Raw genomic sequence first — 18,239 nt, forward strand, 5'->3', positions numbered from 1 at the left:
CCATCAACGACGCAAATACGCTAGTATTGTCGCCGGGGCAAGAAGTCGCCTTCCGTGACCAACCAAACCAAAATGCTCCCTCAAATATTTGCTCAAGTTTGCGCCCTCCCAATCCGGTGTCCGGGACACAAGCCCTGTTCCCACCCCTAGTTACGTCACTTTTTGCCATCGATAAGTTACTACGCAGAAAAGATGTGAGTTCTGGGATGGTAAGTTCACAAATCGAACTAAGCTACTATCCAACTTGAAAAAATTCGTAACTTTACTACCATTGTTTTGTATTCAGTATATTCCATAAAGAAATATTCTCACAACGCTACTAGATTTAATAGTAATAGTTTAAAGAAAACCTCGTTTGTGAATCCAGGAAAGAGAACGGAATAACTGTTACTAATAAAGTGTGATGAGAGTTTTTCTGTATTGCACATGCCAGCATATACAGGATAAGTAGTCGTACCTACTTGCAGCTTGGTAACAGATTCGTTTCTCGGTACAAACAGACTCCCATTGGTTTATAACTCAAGCTTAGGACGTATAAAACTCAAATAGTTCAGCAGTTTCAGGATGTTCAGAATAGCTGTAAAGTAAATAGTAGGGTGAACTTTTTCTACTCGAAATTATACTTAAGAGTCTGACATATTGAAAATAATACAAAATTTACAATTTTTCTTCTGCTTGTTTATTCATAAGCAAAAGGAGATAATGAAATGCAACTTACCACAATCATAGATAATGTTATTCTACATCAGAAAAAGTGAACCTGAAGAATTTTCAGTGTTGCAATCTATAGAAATTACAGTGTGTTGCCAGAATATGATTTTCCCCAAAATCTAAGTTAAGGCAGCGACCAGAGGAACGAACTCAACTGCATTTGATTATGTATCATGTTGTTTGGGTATCCTGTGAACTACTTTTTAAATAGCGTTATTATTTAATTTTATTAACTGTATGTTAAAACTATTTTATTTATTACAGACTAAATACAACTATTATTTAAAAAGTAGTTCACAGGATTCTAAGATAACATGATACGTAATAAACTGCAGTTGAGTTCGTTCCTCTAGTCACTGCCTAACTTAGTTTGGAAGAAATGTTATTCTGGCAACACTGTAACTTCTACGGATGGCAGCACTGAAAATTCTTGACGTTCATATTTTCTGTTGTAGAATAACATTATCTATGGTCGTGGTAGGTTGCATTTTATTATCTCCTTTCACTTATGAAAAACAAACAAAAGAAAAATGGTAAATTATGTATTATTTTTAGTGTCAGCTCTTAAATTATCTCATTTCACAATCTATAGGAACAAAGATGTTTTGTGAGGTAGTAACCAAAAGTGTTTATGGTAGCTAGTAGTTCTTTTTATTAACATTTGGTAATCTGTGTGGTTTGAACAACAGTAAAATGTTAATGTATGTAAAGTGTTTGTATGTTTTGCTTTTTCAAAAAAACATATATTTGAGTGTAAGTTAAACGTTTTGAAAAATGTTTTAGATCATTTTCATGTTTTGTCTTTCGATTAATTTTTTTTCTTCTTTTTAAATTTAAATATTTATTAATTTTTCTTGAATTTCTGTGCAATTGAAACGTTTCTATTGTTTTGTTCCATCTGCATCTGAAGTTAATTTTGAAGTATTTTCCGATATGATTAAATGATTACAAAAATTCAGAGGAAATGGAGAATTTATTACTAACTTTCTTTAAGCTTCCGAATTCTTGGATAAATTAAAAAAATTAACGACTACTAACTTTTTATCATTTTATTTACAGATTTCAGTAATTCCTTAATTTTTATAATTTCAAACTTTCGACACTCCCCTGGAGTCTTGGTCACGGATGTTAAAAATAGGAAGAAAAAGATTAGAAACATCAAGGAATAAAAAGGGACGGACTCACCAAGGGAAGAGCTGTGTTATACAAAAAACACATTGTCCAGCGCGTAAGCGATCTCATTTGGCGTCAGGCTTTACCTCATGTGGAGATCACTGACGCACTGGACAATGTGTTTTTTGTACAACACAGCTCTTCACAAAAAACCACATTGTCCAGCGCGTAAGCGATCTCATTTGGCGTCAGGCTTTACCTCATGTGGAGATCACTGACGCACTGGACAATGTGTTTTTTGTATAACACAACTCTTCCCTGGGTAAGTCCGTTCCTTTTTATTCCTTGATGTTTTTAATCTTTTTCTTCCTGTTTTTAACCTCCGTGACCAAGACTCCAGGGGAGAGTCGAAAGTTTGGAACTATAAAAATTCAAGACTTCCAGAAATCTTTAAGTAGAATGATAGAATTCCTGAGCGTGGTTTTGCAATGACTCTTTTTATTTCGTGACGAGAGTCTTCTACGTAAAGAAAGAAAGAAAGAGACACAGACAGAAAGAAAAGGAAAAGATTTACGTTTCAACATCAACATTTTCCGTATCCAGAACATCCTTGCCTGAGGGTTCAGCCTTATATATAATATTCAAGAATTGCGTAACCTCAATGTATGAATGATGTTTTCCGTCTTCTTAATAATTAATTTTAAATGGAAAATTGTTTAGAATACGTAATTTATTTGAACACCACTCATTTTACCTTTTGAAGTTCTTGTATATAATCAAAGACGAATTCTAACCAAAGCATATACTGTCCAATAAATAATGGCGTCACAGTTTCGGCAGTAGTAACGATACTACTTATTAAATAGTATATGCTTTGGTCAAAAGTCTTAATTTATTTATATAGATGTATAGAAAAAATAAGATTTACGTTTATTTTAGCGTATGAAAAGATAATACATTTTACCCTTTCGTGGACGAATTTTTCTACAAGGGGTGGGACGATAACTCCTCTATGGTCTCCAGCACACTCAAAACAAACAAACAAAATTATTTCTCGAGTACAATTCCCATTTCTATAGTGAAAAGGCTTATGACTAATGGAAATATCGCTTCCCAGTGCAACAAATAAAAGCATACCCAGGCTCCCTTGGTGGGAAGTATACTTCCCATTGCCCACGAAAGGGTTTTAATATACGGATCGTAAATAGAAAAAAGTAGTAGTAATAGTTTTGAAAGCTTAGTTTCCATTAAAAGAAAAAAAAATGGCGTAACAACCCATTTTGTGAGACAGTCTGCTCCAGCGCCATCTGTTAACGACCGGTTGAATTAAGTCTAGCCTACCGGCGAGCACGTGGTGAGCGCGCTGGACACCTTGTCCCTAACAGGGACATCAGAGACTTTCATCCATTTAACCTGTCTATTCCACTCACCACGATGTTCATCGATGTAACTTTCTATTATTTCGGAAGCTAATTATCTTAGATTACTATTCTAATACCTTTCGTATGCTTCGACTTGTGTACTTAAGAAATTTCGTTCTTGCTGTTGCATATGGATCAAAACAGTATGTTTCTAAAAATGTGCATGTGTTAATTGTAATTAATACTAAGCTCTTCAAATTTTAAAATGAATGCAGTACTTACCAGCGTAAACTTATCAAGGGTCAATATGTTGCCAGCTTTTTCTTTTTAAGAAAACAATCTTGTATTGCATTATGTTTTTTAACGCTGATTTGATTTTTCTTTTTAAATATACATATTGCCTGTAGATTATTTGTGCCTTATTTTTATAATGCTTGTCCGTGCACTGTACTAGAATGAGATTAACATGCATTTATTTTTTTTTATACACTGTGTATGTATAATCTTTCTTTGTAGGGTTACAAAACTTGGCAGCATTGCAAAGCTCAACAGGGTTAAATTTAACAGGTTCCACGGGAAGCACAGGGAATGAGATAAGTTCAGCAAACCTTCAGGGGTTGGCGACACTGGCCAACCTCTCAGTCGCCAATCCCAGTAAGTGTAATTTTCTACCATGCACGTAGTATTTTTTCTTTCTTTCTTTCTTATTTTTAATGTATGTAGCTCGAAAAACCCAAACATAAAGAAAAATGCAACTGTGTCTGTCTGTTTTTGTACTACTTATTGTTTCTTCCTAGTGTGATTTTCTTTCTCTCTGTGTTTGTGTATGTACCACATGTTCATTATTTTAATGTTTAATGTTGTTTGTTTATAAATATATATACTTGATGAGCAAACAAGTATAATACATAGCTAAAATCTTACAATTGAATGTGTCCTGTGGTAGCGCAAACCCGCTAAGTCCGTTTTGAGTTAGTACTTTCCAAAATCCTTTTGAGAATTTTTACCCGCACGTCTTATGAATATTAGCATTTTCCTGATCCCTAGAACTTTGCTTCGTAACTTCCTCTTGATCCTTTTCGTGAATAAATTTAAGCATTCGAACATTTAGTTCGGGAGACTCGGGTGATCCTAGTGGAATTTTATACAGGGTGTTTCAAGACAGCACCGACAACGTTTGGGAGATGATTCCTGATACTGCGATAAGACAAAAAGTGTAGACCAACCTAGGTGAACAAGTGCTTCCTTTTGGAGTTGTAGGCTGCCGAATACATGAAAAAATGAAATTTAAAGGTCCATAGCTCTAAAACTATTTGACTTTGACCCGTAGTCGGGTCAAGACTTCACTTAGGAATTAATATGTGCGCTATCCAAAAATACATGTTTCAGAGTTCTAAGGTACTCACGCAACAATTTTTATAGAGGCAGTTTGGCTACGGGCGTATAATTTGAAGTACTCCAACAATCTCTATAAAAATTGTTGCAGAAGTAGGATTCTGAAACCTGAATATTTGGATAGGGGTACATACTGGCTCCTAAATAAAGTCTTGACCCGGCTACGGTAGGTCCCATAGTTTTTGAGTTATAGACCTTTTAAACTTCATTTTTTCATGTTTTCGGCAGCCTATAACGCCGAAAGGAAGCATTTGTACACTCAGGTTGGTCTATACATTTCGTCTTATCTTAATGTCAGAAATCACCTCCCAGACGTTTTCGGTGTTGTTTTGAACACCTTGTGTGTATATATATGTATAGTTCAATCCCCACGTTAAGTTGTAGATCCAAGTCTCATATAGCCACTTGTGCTACAAAGGGATGTTAATCAACTTCTACTATACTCTGAACAAAATATAAAATGAATTGAGATTTGGAAGAAAATAAGAATAATTGCAGATGATTCTTCAACGGAGTACTCACTATGTGGCAACTGTGCAAGACAGGTTGCTCGAAATGTCAATTCGTTTCGTATTTTGCTCAGAGTATACTTAAGATATTATAAAACATAGTAGACAATGTTACCAAGATAGTCCTTACTTTGAAAGTTCTTCAGGTGAATGATACTCTATAGCTGCGCCAAGAGAACCTGATGTATAAATTCGGCTCCTATGAAAGTAGAGGTTTTTGAAATCTTCTGCTTCCTCTCTCTATAGAACTGGTGAAAGGGTCTATCCGGTTTGCCACAAGAACCAGATTCTGTCACGTGATCAGATCAAAAGTCACATTACGCCCCAAATCGAGTCTTGAGATTCTAAATCCAGATGTAAGATATTTCAAGCACGTAACCTAAGCGCGGGTCACCCTGGGTAATACGCAGAAAATGCATATAGTTGATCACTATTTTTGATTTTACTTGAACAACCTGACTTCTGGCAATATTCTATCCATACTTACTTTACATGCTGTACATCGATTTTAAGCTCTTCATTATGTCTTCGCAATAAGCTTTCAATTAGCCATCTACGGCACTTATTATAGTTTTTGAGATATGTGGACGACTTCATTTTTTTCATTAATTTTCCATTGACTTTAATGTTAATATTTCGTGATTTTTTTTTTTTTTTTTTTTTTTACTATGCTCCATTCATTTTAAGACTATTTGCTTTTGAAATATAGAGTGTACATAGTCTCTTCTACATTTGAGGTGAATTTCAGCCATCTCCCTCTTTTGGTTTTTGAGATAAGTGGAGGAATTATTTGTTTTTCATTGATTTTCCATTGACATTAATGTTTCGTGCTTTTAGACTACGTTCCATCCATTTTGGAGGACAATTTGATTTTTGGAGTGTAGAATCTACATGGTCTCTTCTACATTTGAGGTGAATTTCAGCCATCTCTCTCTTTTGGTTTTTGAGATAAGTGGAGGAATTATTTGTTTTTCATTGATTTTTCCAATGACATTAATGTTTCGTGCTTTTAGACTATGTTCCATCCATTTTGGAGGACAATTTGATTTTGGAGTAAAGAATCTACATGGTCTCTTCTACATTTGAGGTGAATTTCAGCCCTCTCTCCTAAAGTCTATTCACATCATTGCAACCGGATGGGCCCTTATTGGCAAGTCATGTTACTTCTCACATTATTATCCTGCACTTGAGCGTGTACACAGTTGAAGTGAAATGTTTGTCTGTCAGTAAGTTGAACTTCTTGTAAAGAAGGTATCAGGATATACCAAAACTGTTAGAATACAATATTCAATGGTGAGCACGGTTTCTCAGAAAATATATCCCCATACACCATTTAAATGAAGCAGGCAAGAGTTCAGTCATTGCTGCTGTTAACGTAAACTTACCACTGTAGAAACTTTATTCCGACTTTGGATGCCATCGTAGTTAATCGTATCTAATCAAGATGGCTCTTTCTGAAATCTGGCTGTATATTATTCTCTTTTGATATATAATATGAACATTGATATTATCCATCTATTATTGCTTCAGATATTTTTCTGTAGTTTCTGTTTTAGGTAATCTCAACTTCAGAAGGCCGATCGGTTATTTAATAACGAGCGATATCTTAAAAACAGTGGCTTTTCTTTTAAAGCAATTTTCACATTGAATAGAAACCAATGAAATTTACCTGTGCAGAGTAGATTTGTTAAAAGTTGTAAATCCAGAATGAAAAATACATGAATTCCTGGTTATATTAATCTGTTCTATGTAATTTTTAATTCGAAGATATTTAAGATTGAAAAATAAATAAATAAATAACTGGAGTAGTGTTGTTTGGTCTGTGTCACTGTCCGCCATTTTGTATGTTTTGGCGGAAGAACTAATAGCCTGGTTAAGAAGTCCCATCACGGCGAAATTAAAACATCGCTAATTTTACAGTAACTATGTGATATCTTCAAATAGATAACAGATAATCGAAAAGTGGAACAAGAGCTCCGATTCCCAGCCATTTAGAAAATCGGCATTTATTTTCGCGCGCGTTTATAAATGGCTGGAAACGGAAAGCTACTAGATGGCTCGTAATAATGGCACCCCATGCAAAATAATATTGTCTAGTGCGCTCTTGTTCCATATTCTGATTATCTTTTATCTATTTGAAAATATCACATAATTACTGTAAAATTAGCACTATTTTAATCTCGAGTGATTAGGCTTCTTAATGCTTGAATGAAGTTTCAGAATATGGTAAAAAGGGGAGCACCCGTACTAAATCATTACAAAAAAAAAAAAAAAAAAAAAAGGTAAATGTAAAGGGGGTAAATAAAAAACATGAAGTGTAAAGTGATAGGGATTTTTCATTAGGTATAATATCGCTCGGAATATTAATTAAACAATTGTTACATTTAATAAATTGTTCTTCATCACCTATTTTTCATGCTGTGTATTTTTTATATAAATGTTTACACATTTAATCTGGAAATTAAGTGATTAAAAGTTTTCATTATTTAACTCCGAATGTAAGTGTAGTTTAAATAAATAAATTCGCAGAACATAGATCATTAATTTAAGAGCCTGCCTTATTTAAAATAATACAAAATTTACCGTTTTTCTTTTGCTTGTTTTTCATAAGTAAAAGGAGATAATGAAATGCAACTTACCACAATCATAGATAATGTTATTCTACAACAGAAAATATGAACCTGAAGAATTGTCAGTATTGCCATCCATATAAATTACAGTGTTGCCAGAACAACATTTCCCCCCAAAATCTAAGGTAAGGCAGCGACTAGAGGAACGAACTCAACTCCATTTGATTAAGTATCTTGTTGTTTTGGAATCCTGTAAACTACTTTTTAAATAATAATATTTAGTTAGTAAGAAAACAAAATAGTTGTAACATACAGTTATTAAAATTAAATAATAATGTTATTTAAAAAGTAGTTCACGGGATTCCAAAACATGGTACTAATCAGGTGCAGTTGAGTTCGTTCCTCTAGTAATTGCTTAACTTAGATTTTGGGGGAAATGTTATTCTGGCAACACTGTAATTTCTATGGATGGCAACACTAAAAATTCTTGAGGTTCATATTTTCTGTTGTAGAATAACATTATCTATGATTATGATAAGTTGCATTTCATTATCACTTACGGAAAAACAAGCAAAATTAAAATGGTAAATTTTGTATTATTTTTTAGTAAGTCAGGTAGCATTACAGGACACTTAACGATGACATGGTGTAAAATTAGAATTTCGATGTGGTGACGAGTGTGTCGTTTACCACGAAACACAAGTTCTACAATATATTACTTCCTTATCTTTGAAGCTTTGGTGATGGATAGCTGTAAGGAAATGCCATGTCTGGCAGTGTATCACTGACGTTGAAACTTTCTCTAATATGTACGCTTCTCTAATATGATGTTGAAACTTTCTCTAATATGTAAACAACGCTATTGTAACATACGTGATTACAATCTTTGTGTCAATAAGAAAGTAGTTTATTTGTGTAACTTAAGTGGCTCACTAACATTTTGATAGCTTGCTAAACATATCATTACTCTTTTAGATCTGTAGTGTGAAAAAGCTTTTTGTTTTCTTAACCCATGTATTTACATGTTTAACTTGGAGGTATCTGAAATAATTATTGTATACTGGTTATATATGAATTAGGATATTTGTTTGCATTTTTTCTTTCTTTCTTTCTTTCTTCCTGTGACTGATCTATAAGTAATCTGTATTGATTCATTGTGCTTGCTGTCAATTCACAGATGTGAATCCTATGAGCATGCAAAACCTCGTAACACTAGCGGCGATGACCGGTGGTAACGGAGCCAGTCTACAAGCCGTATCTCCAACAGGTGTGTACTTTAGAGCGACTTCATGTCTGTATATGTAATTTGAATAGATTTGTTTTTCTTTGTATGTGAATGTGTATATTCGAACATACAGGTATCGTTCTTGTAGTAGTATTAATTAATCTTTTGATCGAAAAATTAATATTTGAGGCTTTTACTAATAATAAATACATCACCTATCATATGAGGAGAGAGTCCGAAAATAAGTTTCCCCAGGCGACTGTGGACAGAGGTGGGGATGCAAGACCAAAAATTGTATGTGATATTAAAGATGAGACGTACACTCATGTCCAAAATGATTGTCGTATATCTATAAATGTCTTCTAGTAAGAATATAACAATATAATAATTTTGCAGGATACTTTTAATACTGCTACTATGTGTATAATCGGGAAATATATATTTGTGATAAATTTCATAGGAAAAGAATTATAAATAAGAAAATTAGAATGAGTTAAACAAAATGTTGCTAAATGGACGAGAAATCATTATTTTCGTTGTATTGTTCTTATATACTGCTCTTTCGACATGAAATTTACCACATACGTGTCTTTGCTGATTATACACATACTAACATAAGAAATACCGGGCAAATTCGTTATCAAATTATATTTCTACAACAACATATTTATAGATATGCGACAATAATTTTGGACATGAGTGTACCTTTATTTTTCCACATAAGTACCACGTACATTGAAATATTTGTCATACCGTTCTATAAGAGTCAAAAACCCTTCCGGGAAAAATTCAGGGCTCTGCATACGGAAGAAGCAGACTCCAAGTTCCTCCATTACTTCATCGATGGTGATAACGCCTGTTCACGTTAATCATTTCATCCACCATCCTGACATTTTCGTTTGTAGTGGCCGTGCATATCCTTCCAGGTCTCTTTGTGTCCAGCACTTGCTGCCACCCCTCACTGAATTGGCGATACCATCTCCGCGCACCATCTGTTTTCGACAGCACATCAGGCCCATGGATTTCTGCTCCCGATACATCACGTGCCCATTTGTAGCGGACAACCGCTTGCACTCCCTGCTTTGACCACGACGTCAAAACGCGCCTTCTCTCCATAGCTACCAGATTCAAACCGTTCTGCGCAAGCGCGCCGCAATGGCACAATTCTTCAGAATCGCTGGCGAACGATACCCACTTCTGTCTGGGTGTGTTGCGCGTGCAACGATTGCTTTTTTTTCTCCATTGCTGTTCGGTTTCGTGGGGAAAACGAGAGGGGAAACTTTTATTTTCGAACTCTCCCTTGTACACTTAACTTTTCTGAGAATATCTGACGGTAATACTACGTTATAACTCAGAGGAAAGTTTGGCGATCCCTAAAGAGTTAAAACTTCCCTTTTTGAGGTTTTATGAGCTTTAATGAATTGTTATAAAAATGTATGTTCCCGGAAGTAGGTGTCAACTTTAATATGAGTCCACCAGAGAAATGTATACACTGTTCTCTTTTTAAAGACCTATATATCATATTTTTTAATTACATTTAATTATTGTTCAAACATGTGTTACAAACCTTCAGGTACATTAAATGTTCAAATGTTGGCCGTTGCTCGAGACGCTCGAGAACCTTCGCCAGAAGATTACAAAGGCATGCGCATCGGTCTCCATTGATACATTGACCGCTGAAGTTGCAGTGACTGTTCGTCGTTCGATGCGTCTCAAACTTGTCAACAATGCGTTTGTTTTCAGTACCAAACTCTCCTCTCCACTGACGCTGCACTTCGATGGCATTACCAAACTCGATAAAAACACTTCAAAATGTACTTACGCTGCTCGAACGTCAAGCGTGCTCCTGCCATTTTCTTATCTCACTAACCGTGCTGATAGTACCGACATCTGTTGAGTGAAAAACTGAACTGAAAAGAATTGACGGTACCGACATCTGTTGAGTGACAACATAATTTAACTGAAAATAATGCTGACATCTGTTAGAAGAAAAACCATACTACAACATAACTTAAATTTCAGAACAAGTGTCAGTGCTAGTATTCTGATACAGGATGACAGAGAATGTATACATTTTTCTGGCGGACTCTTATTAGTAAATCTTTATTTCTGTTTTTTTTTTCCTCTCTTTCGATTGTATATTAACTTAATACGTAGTACAGTCGTTAACAAAAGTAGATACCTTTACCTAAAATGTCTTCACAGTAACCATGTGTTGCGGAATGCTAAACTTGGAATGTTTCTGGCAAACTACGCGTATGCTAGTAGTGATACTTCAATTTATCGCTTCCTTCTCTTTCCCAAACAAGAATTCTTCCCTTAGGACTTCTTTCTGAAATTCTTGTTGCTCCAGAGACATTCTCAGGACTTGTATGAATCGATTCCTCTTTTTCTGCAGAAATGCCAAAGCTAACTATAAATAGTAGAAAGCAAACACAAGTGACTAATTTCCATATCATCTAGATAAATTTAGCTATGGGAACTTAAAATTTGTTAACAAAACTTGCCAAACTTTCAGTGCCTGTTGTCTCTGCATATAATAGTGAAGTAGATGGCTTTTAGATTATTGTTAGTCGCCTACTAATTCTCCTTTCTTGCATAAAATAAATAAATAAACCTTACATTATAACTTGCAGTTATGCTGTATTAAAACTCTGGGTTGAATTTCATGTGAAAACAAAACTAGATAGCAATCAAATACATATTGGATAAATCATTTTCAGGTGTGTAATAACCGTTGAGAGAAAAAGGATCAAATATGATTTGAATGTATGTCAGAAGTTTGTCTCCTCTCTAACGTTTTGATGACGACAACTATAATAATAATAATTGTTTCCCAGCATGTTAGCGTTCAGCATATCTGTATATTATTGGTGATTGCTTTCGTTTCTTGTTAAGCTAGGTTGCCTTGTAACCTTTGTAAAAAAAATCTTGCAATCCTAAAATATTTCTTCATGTAAACATAGTTGTGAAAGGGACATGCAACTTTTTTTTTTTTTTTTTTTTTCATTCAAGGAGTCAAACCATGTGCAACCTTCTAGGTCGTCTTACTTGCTACTTGCTATCGCCCTCCCACTGACATAAAGAAGAAACCAGTTTCACCGCTTCCGAAACAACGGATTCTATGGACGGGGAGGGGAAGCGCGCCAAAATTCACGTTTTTTTTTTTTTTTTTTTTTTTTTTTTTTTTTTTTAACGAGAAGGTTTTCTATTTGTCTACTAGAGTGCAGTGCTGAATGTGTGGAGATATTTTCTCGCTTTCAAAAAGTAGTAGTTTGTATATAGTGAATAGAAAGATGGGGTTACAATTTTTTAATGGCAGCTACAAGATTCTTGCAGCATGTCAACCTAGCTTTAGAGAGTAAAGCTCCTAGTTTAGCTCCCCAGACACACTAGGTAAGACCTTGTTAGTATCGTGGGCCCTTCCCTCCTTTGTACGTAACTGTTGTATTGCGGGGGGGGGGGGGGAGCAGTAAGTGTGTTGTGTATGAAGTTTTTAGTAAGGGAATGCATAATGTCCTTAGATAAAATTTACGAGGCAGACAGTAATTTCTTTTTATAAATATCTCTTAATGTTGGTTCATATTCAGTTGTTTTCACTTATTTCTGTCATAAATGATAAAATTCAGCCATTGTTACGGGTTGATTGTTGTAGGAAACGCGAAGCTTTCGAATATAGACCTAAGCAGTGGTTTGAATTTCATTGGAAGCAATAGGTACTGTCCCATCTTGGTGTTAATAAGAGATGTTAAGCCCCAGTTGGTCAATAGGTACTGTCGAAGTGATGCATAGTTATCGTGAAATTCAAGTTAGTGCTTTCCGGAGCATAGATAAAATTCCATAAATTACTTAGCTTTTAGTAGAATTTGTGATGTGTGTGGAAAGAAAAGTGACTTGAATATGTTTTTGAAACTATATCGTTAATAAGCATTAGACTCTTGCAGTTCGTAAATTAAGATGGCTGTATTGGCTGAGTGATAACCTTTCCATTTCAGGAATGCAGGGTTTATTTTTCTAAATCGAATTAGTTCTGAAGTCTCTCTCTCTTTTTTTTCTTATTGCCATTACATTATTCCGTCGATTATTCGCTGGTTTGTTCTTCCATTTTAGCGTACACGACAGAATAACAAAACAATGATTTATTATTATTATTATTATTATTATTATTATTATTATTATTATTATTATTTCTTGTTTTCTGACATTTCCGAGAGTTGACCCCAATTTCACGGGCTAAAACAGCGTTGCATGTGTGTATTTGTATATATATATATATATGTGTGTATATCTCCAAGCTTTTATAGTAGTTGTTGCTTGATTAAAATAGTGTTGTAGCAGATTTCGTATAGAAGGTAATGTCTGATAGGCTGTCAATATCCAGTTGCGACTCTAGAGGGCAAGTCACATCAGTAAAAATTATAATTTTGTCACGGCAAGCTTAAAGGGAAACTTTACCTAATATAAAAAGCAATGAGAATTTTATTTACTTACACCTATTTCGGGCATTACCGGCATCTATGTACGTATGAGGGATGACGTCCCTTAGCGAGCACACTGTCCAGGGAAGGAAGGAAGGAAGCGGCCTTGGTCCTCTGTTAGATACCATCCCGATATTTGCCTAGTGAGAATGAGGAAAGCCCAGAAAAAATCTCATTCAGGATGCCTAGCCTGAGAAAGTTGTTACACCTTTTCAACCGAGTGTCCGCACCAGGATCTTTCATAGAAGAATTAATATATCAGATGTTTTTCTCCTTTAGCTTGTACTGGTAAAATTGTAACGTCACTGAATATTTCCAAAATATAGGGTGTTCCATCTAAAACGCAAGTTGGAATCAAGTATAGGCTAACTTTTGAATGGAATGAGGTACATGTATAAATGATACACCAATTTTTAACTTGATCCATGTAGAACATAAAAACAGCTAATGAAGTCCACGTGTGTACATGCAGTGTTGTCAAATGTAAGTGAAAGTGTAAAAAAAAAATCTACAAAACATGGTAAATCGCATGTCACATATGTGCATGGACATGCAGCCCACAAATTTCAGCACGGAGTGGAGTTGGATTGGTAGTTATCGTAGTCGAAGAAGAAGGGTTTATTTTCACCATCAGCTTGTTCAGAATTCTGCGATTAATGACGTACCCGCGAAAACGTGATTTTTGAAGTTTTACGCTACGCAGTGGCAACACTGCCTGTCTTAAAGTGCAACAGCGTGTGTGTTTAAGTAGTGTTTATCATATGGAATCATTGAAAACACTAAATAATAACATGTACTACCAGTTGTTTGATAGTACTTCCAAAATATTAGATCACAGAGGTCCAAATTTTTGGCATTGCTCTTAGTTTTTTCTTTTAGAAATAACTGATACTATTCAAAGACACTGGCCACTTTGTTTCATTTAGCTTCAAGTATTACACCACTATTAAAATACCCCAAATAGTTTTCCTTTGTTCTTCCAATTACTTAATAGCGAATTCACGTAGATCTAATTTTTAAACTTTGTACAGCTCAAAGATTGCTTTCCTATTCTTTATGTCGTAATTAGAACTTTCGGAATGTTTCTTACTAATCACTTTTCATACGTCTTCTTTGTGAACACTGTGTTTTTATGAAATACTATTCTTTCTTGTCAGGCTTTTCATTAATCGTTGTTTCGACATACAGTTATTCCAGTATCTCTTGGTTATATAACAATAACGTGTAACGTCAAATATTAAGTGTTTAAATGGTGTACTGTATTGAAAGAAAATACATACATACTAAAATACCACTATAAGGAAATTTTGAGAGCCTCCGAAATTAATTTGTTATAGTGAAATTCTGACGAGCTCAACTGTTGCTATATCTACTGCAGTATTTACATTATTTCAACATGAATTTACAGACAAAAAAGTTAAACATTTAGCAGATGACACTAAAATTAGGATATATATATATAAGATTTTCGTTCGAACATCCTGCTGTCTTGGAAACAAACTCAGTTAACTTGTTTGTTACATCGAAACAATAGAGAAGCTTAAGCTGGAGTTCGCTGAAAACTACCTAGTTTTGGAGACCCCAGATTGGCCAGGTCTTGCGAAATTGCAACAGTTCAATACTATCGTCTTAGTAAAAATGTTTTTTTTTTTTTATCTGCTATACCTAAATTTAATATGATCCATAACTATGATATATAAATATTGAACGTTTTCTGGTACAAAGAACATTAAAATATTTATTAAGAATAAACAGTAAAATCACTGTTTTAAAAATTTTCATTCATTTCAGCACAAAAAGTTATATATGGTGGCGCAGGTATTCAACAACTTTTAGTAGCTAATTTAAGTCTTTGGATAGAATATAGAAATAGACCAAGATAGCTATATTTATTGTGAAACTTTCTTCTGTTGCAAACACAAAGCTCAAACAGCAGGCTTCTGTTTAAATGTAAAACAACGAATAAGTAAATAACTTAGAAGAGATGAGAGTATCATGATATACTTCCGGCATTTTTAATTCTGGTGGGTTTCAATAAACATACGGGAGTACATATTTTGATTCACTTCGTAAGCGTTAGTGTGGCCTCTGTATTTTTATGTTTAATGTTTAGAAATTGAAAAAAAAATTCTTTCCCTGAATTGTATTATCTTTTAAAATCCTACTGTAGTAACTTCAGAGTGAATAATGAGTAGGCAGACAACCGGTTGAAAAGGTTTCAAAAAAAAAACCTGAAAAAATGACATTTCGTTTTTCCCTGACCTGTTTGGCGATTTCAGTTTTCTCCAAAAAATGTTGTGTGTTTCCATTAAAACCATCTTGATCTTTGTCGAAGCTGGTATTTGTTGCTGTTTTTGTATTCATTTCCAAACAAGTTAACGAGAAAGCAAAAACGTGTTTTGACGGAACTGAAATTGGCTTTGATAAACTGATTTTGTGCCCACTATTAGTAAATACTGAAATTTTGAAGTGTCTTATTCTTGTCCGTGGGTCATACTTACACATTTCTTATAAAAGCTTGCCATGAGTTCGTTTACATAGCAACGAAGCGATGCAGGTATTTAAGAGTGGATGCAGCGAGTATGGATTAAGGGCTTCCATTTAACAAAGGGTATAAGCACTTTTCATATATTTCGAATCTCTAAAGTTTTTTTTTAATGGTACAGTAGTTCCAATATAAAACGCAGCTATACCGACAAGAGCTTCATGTGCAAATTAAAATTTATTATATTATAATCGATTTCTTGAATGAAGCTCTCTTTATTCATATTGTATTTTAACATAGTAACTTTAATATGGCCATAAAGCTTGCTATATTAACATGTTTGTTCACATTGAACTGTTTCATTTTGTTTTTAAAAAATCATAAGACTCGAGACAAATAATGAAAATTGTTTAAAACCATGCTAAATCGAAGCTCTTGATTCATACTAGCCGCACCTACTCCTTACTCCCTCTAAACCTAATAGTCCCAGAATATATAATAAAAACTGTTTATCATCATTTCAAATCAAAGCTCTCTACACTATCTGTATCAATTGAAGGTCCGTTTTAAGATAACCATATGTTGATGGAAGAGGAAGGTAGTTGGGCCCCATAGTTAAGACATGCTCACTCATATGGGCAAAACTGAGACTTGTTTTCTCAACATTACTAGACTTGTAATATAATATTTATGCGTTGTAAAATATCGTGAAGTAGAAATAATTTCCAATTACTAATACCTCTAATTTGTCGTGATTTTATAGTGTGTATATACAACTGTACAATGTTACATTTTGAAAACTTTTACACTAATATTACGAGACTAGCAGCAGGCACGTAGCCAAGGGGTGGGTCCGGGGGGTCCGGACCCCCCCTTCGGGACCAGAAATAAAAAAAATAAGGAGGGATGAAACAAAAAGAAACAAGAAATAGGAAGAATCAGCGTTAAAAATAAAGATAAAAATAAAGCTAAAAATAAAAATATTTTTTTTTATCATCGCTTCCCTGTAGTATCAAACATGTTATTTCGAAAATAATTTTCTACTGCTCCTTTAACTTGTCATTTGGAACAGACAGTAGTTGACGGAAAAATAAAACAAAAATGTTATGTGGAAAGCAAATCCTATTAACATTTGATTTAACAGAGAAAGGAACGCAGATATTATAAATATTTTACAAGACATTATTGGATAGATTTTTTTTTTTTAATAGTTGAGGTCATAATGAAAGGAAAATTGTTACATTTGGATGAACAGAAGAAGGAACGTAGATATTGTAAAATTTTTAAAAATATTTTTTTTAATATTCTTTTATTCGAGATTTCTTCATAGTTTGTTACTAAAATACTTACTAACATGCATGGGCGCCGATCCTGGAAGGCCGAGGGAGCCCGGCCCCCCAAAGGTCATGTGGGCCCTCTTGTTATATTTATGAATATACAATATATTGGCATAATTTGAATGCAATTTGTCTTAAAATCCTCATATATGCCTTCTGCATCTGAATGGACCCCCCCCCCCCAAATTTACAGAGAAATCGGAGCCCTTGCTAACATGTCCTAATTTTAAAGTCTTAACATACCAATATATGTTACTAGTAAAATAGTTTAAATTGATCAAACACCTGGTGTGATAACCACAATATTTCATATCAAACTCTCCCCCCCCCCCATCACGAAATCCTGACTAAACGAACCAATATATGTTACCAGTAAAATAGTTTAGAATAATCGAACTCTGGTGTGATAACCACAGTATTTAATGTCTCGGACCCCCCCTATTACGAAATCCTGGCTACGTGCCTGCTAGCAGTTTTAAGAAAAGGTCCAGTATGTCTTCTACCGTTCTGCTTAACCACATAGAATATGAGCTGTCACTGCGAAAAGTAATTTATCTCAATATAATTTAACTAATTTATGACATTCATTAATATTAATATTATTAAAAGTTTTATAAATAAATACGATATTTATTTTTTCTTAGCTATCTTGTATTTTCTCTTATGATAAATACTTGCCACTTTCGTATTTATTCTGAAGACAAAATACCTACTGTACATTCAGATTTACCTTTAACGTTCTCAAGTAAGAAACTTCTGTGTTGTAAATCTGAATATAACACTCATCACTATAATTAAAAGTAACTTAGATTTTGTGTATATAGTACTTAATTTTGTCTTGCTACTAATTGAGATAGAAAAGTTTAAAATGTCGACAGTAGCTTTAGACCCACAATCTAGATATTGTAAGGATTTAAAGAACGTTAATAAATCTAAATCTAGAGGCCTGGCGTTGATAACTTGCATGAATTTAATGGTTACGAAAAGCAAGACAGTATGGTGCTGTCTTTCGATCGATCTGTTTGAGATGGGATGATTTAAAATAGTACTGAAAT

General features: G+C 34.2%; 1 protein-coding gene across 37 annotated transcripts in view; it reads left to right on the forward strand.

Moving 5' to 3' along the window:
* The window catches only part of LOC145685718 (CUGBP Elav-like family member 1-A), a 925,590-nt gene that overhangs the window by 827,811 nt on the left and 79,540 nt on the right, over nucleotides 1-18,239 (forward strand). For 22 of the 37 annotated variants that reach the window (XR_014131470.1, XM_081758172.1, XM_081758170.1 and 19 more), the window contains exons 9-10: nucleotides 3,702-3,839; nucleotides 8,837-8,926. Coding sequence is in view for 36 of the 37 variants with exons in the window: in XM_081758172.1 (XP_081614298.1) it covers nucleotides 3,702-3,839; nucleotides 8,837-8,926 (228 nt within the window). In the remaining variant the exon portion in view is untranslated. The remainder of the gene's footprint in view (nucleotides 1-3,701; nucleotides 3,840-8,836; nucleotides 8,927-18,239) is intronic. The other 15 variants (XM_081758180.1, XM_081758194.1, XM_081758196.1 and 12 more) reach the window with 2 other exon arrangements.

Source organism: Thermobia domestica, chromosome 5 (assembly GCF_964235325.1).
Source record: "Thermobia domestica chromosome 5, izTheDome1.hap1.1, whole genome shotgun sequence".
Taxonomy (NCBI): Eukaryota; Metazoa; Arthropoda; class Insecta; order Zygentoma; family Lepismatidae; genus Thermobia; species Thermobia domestica.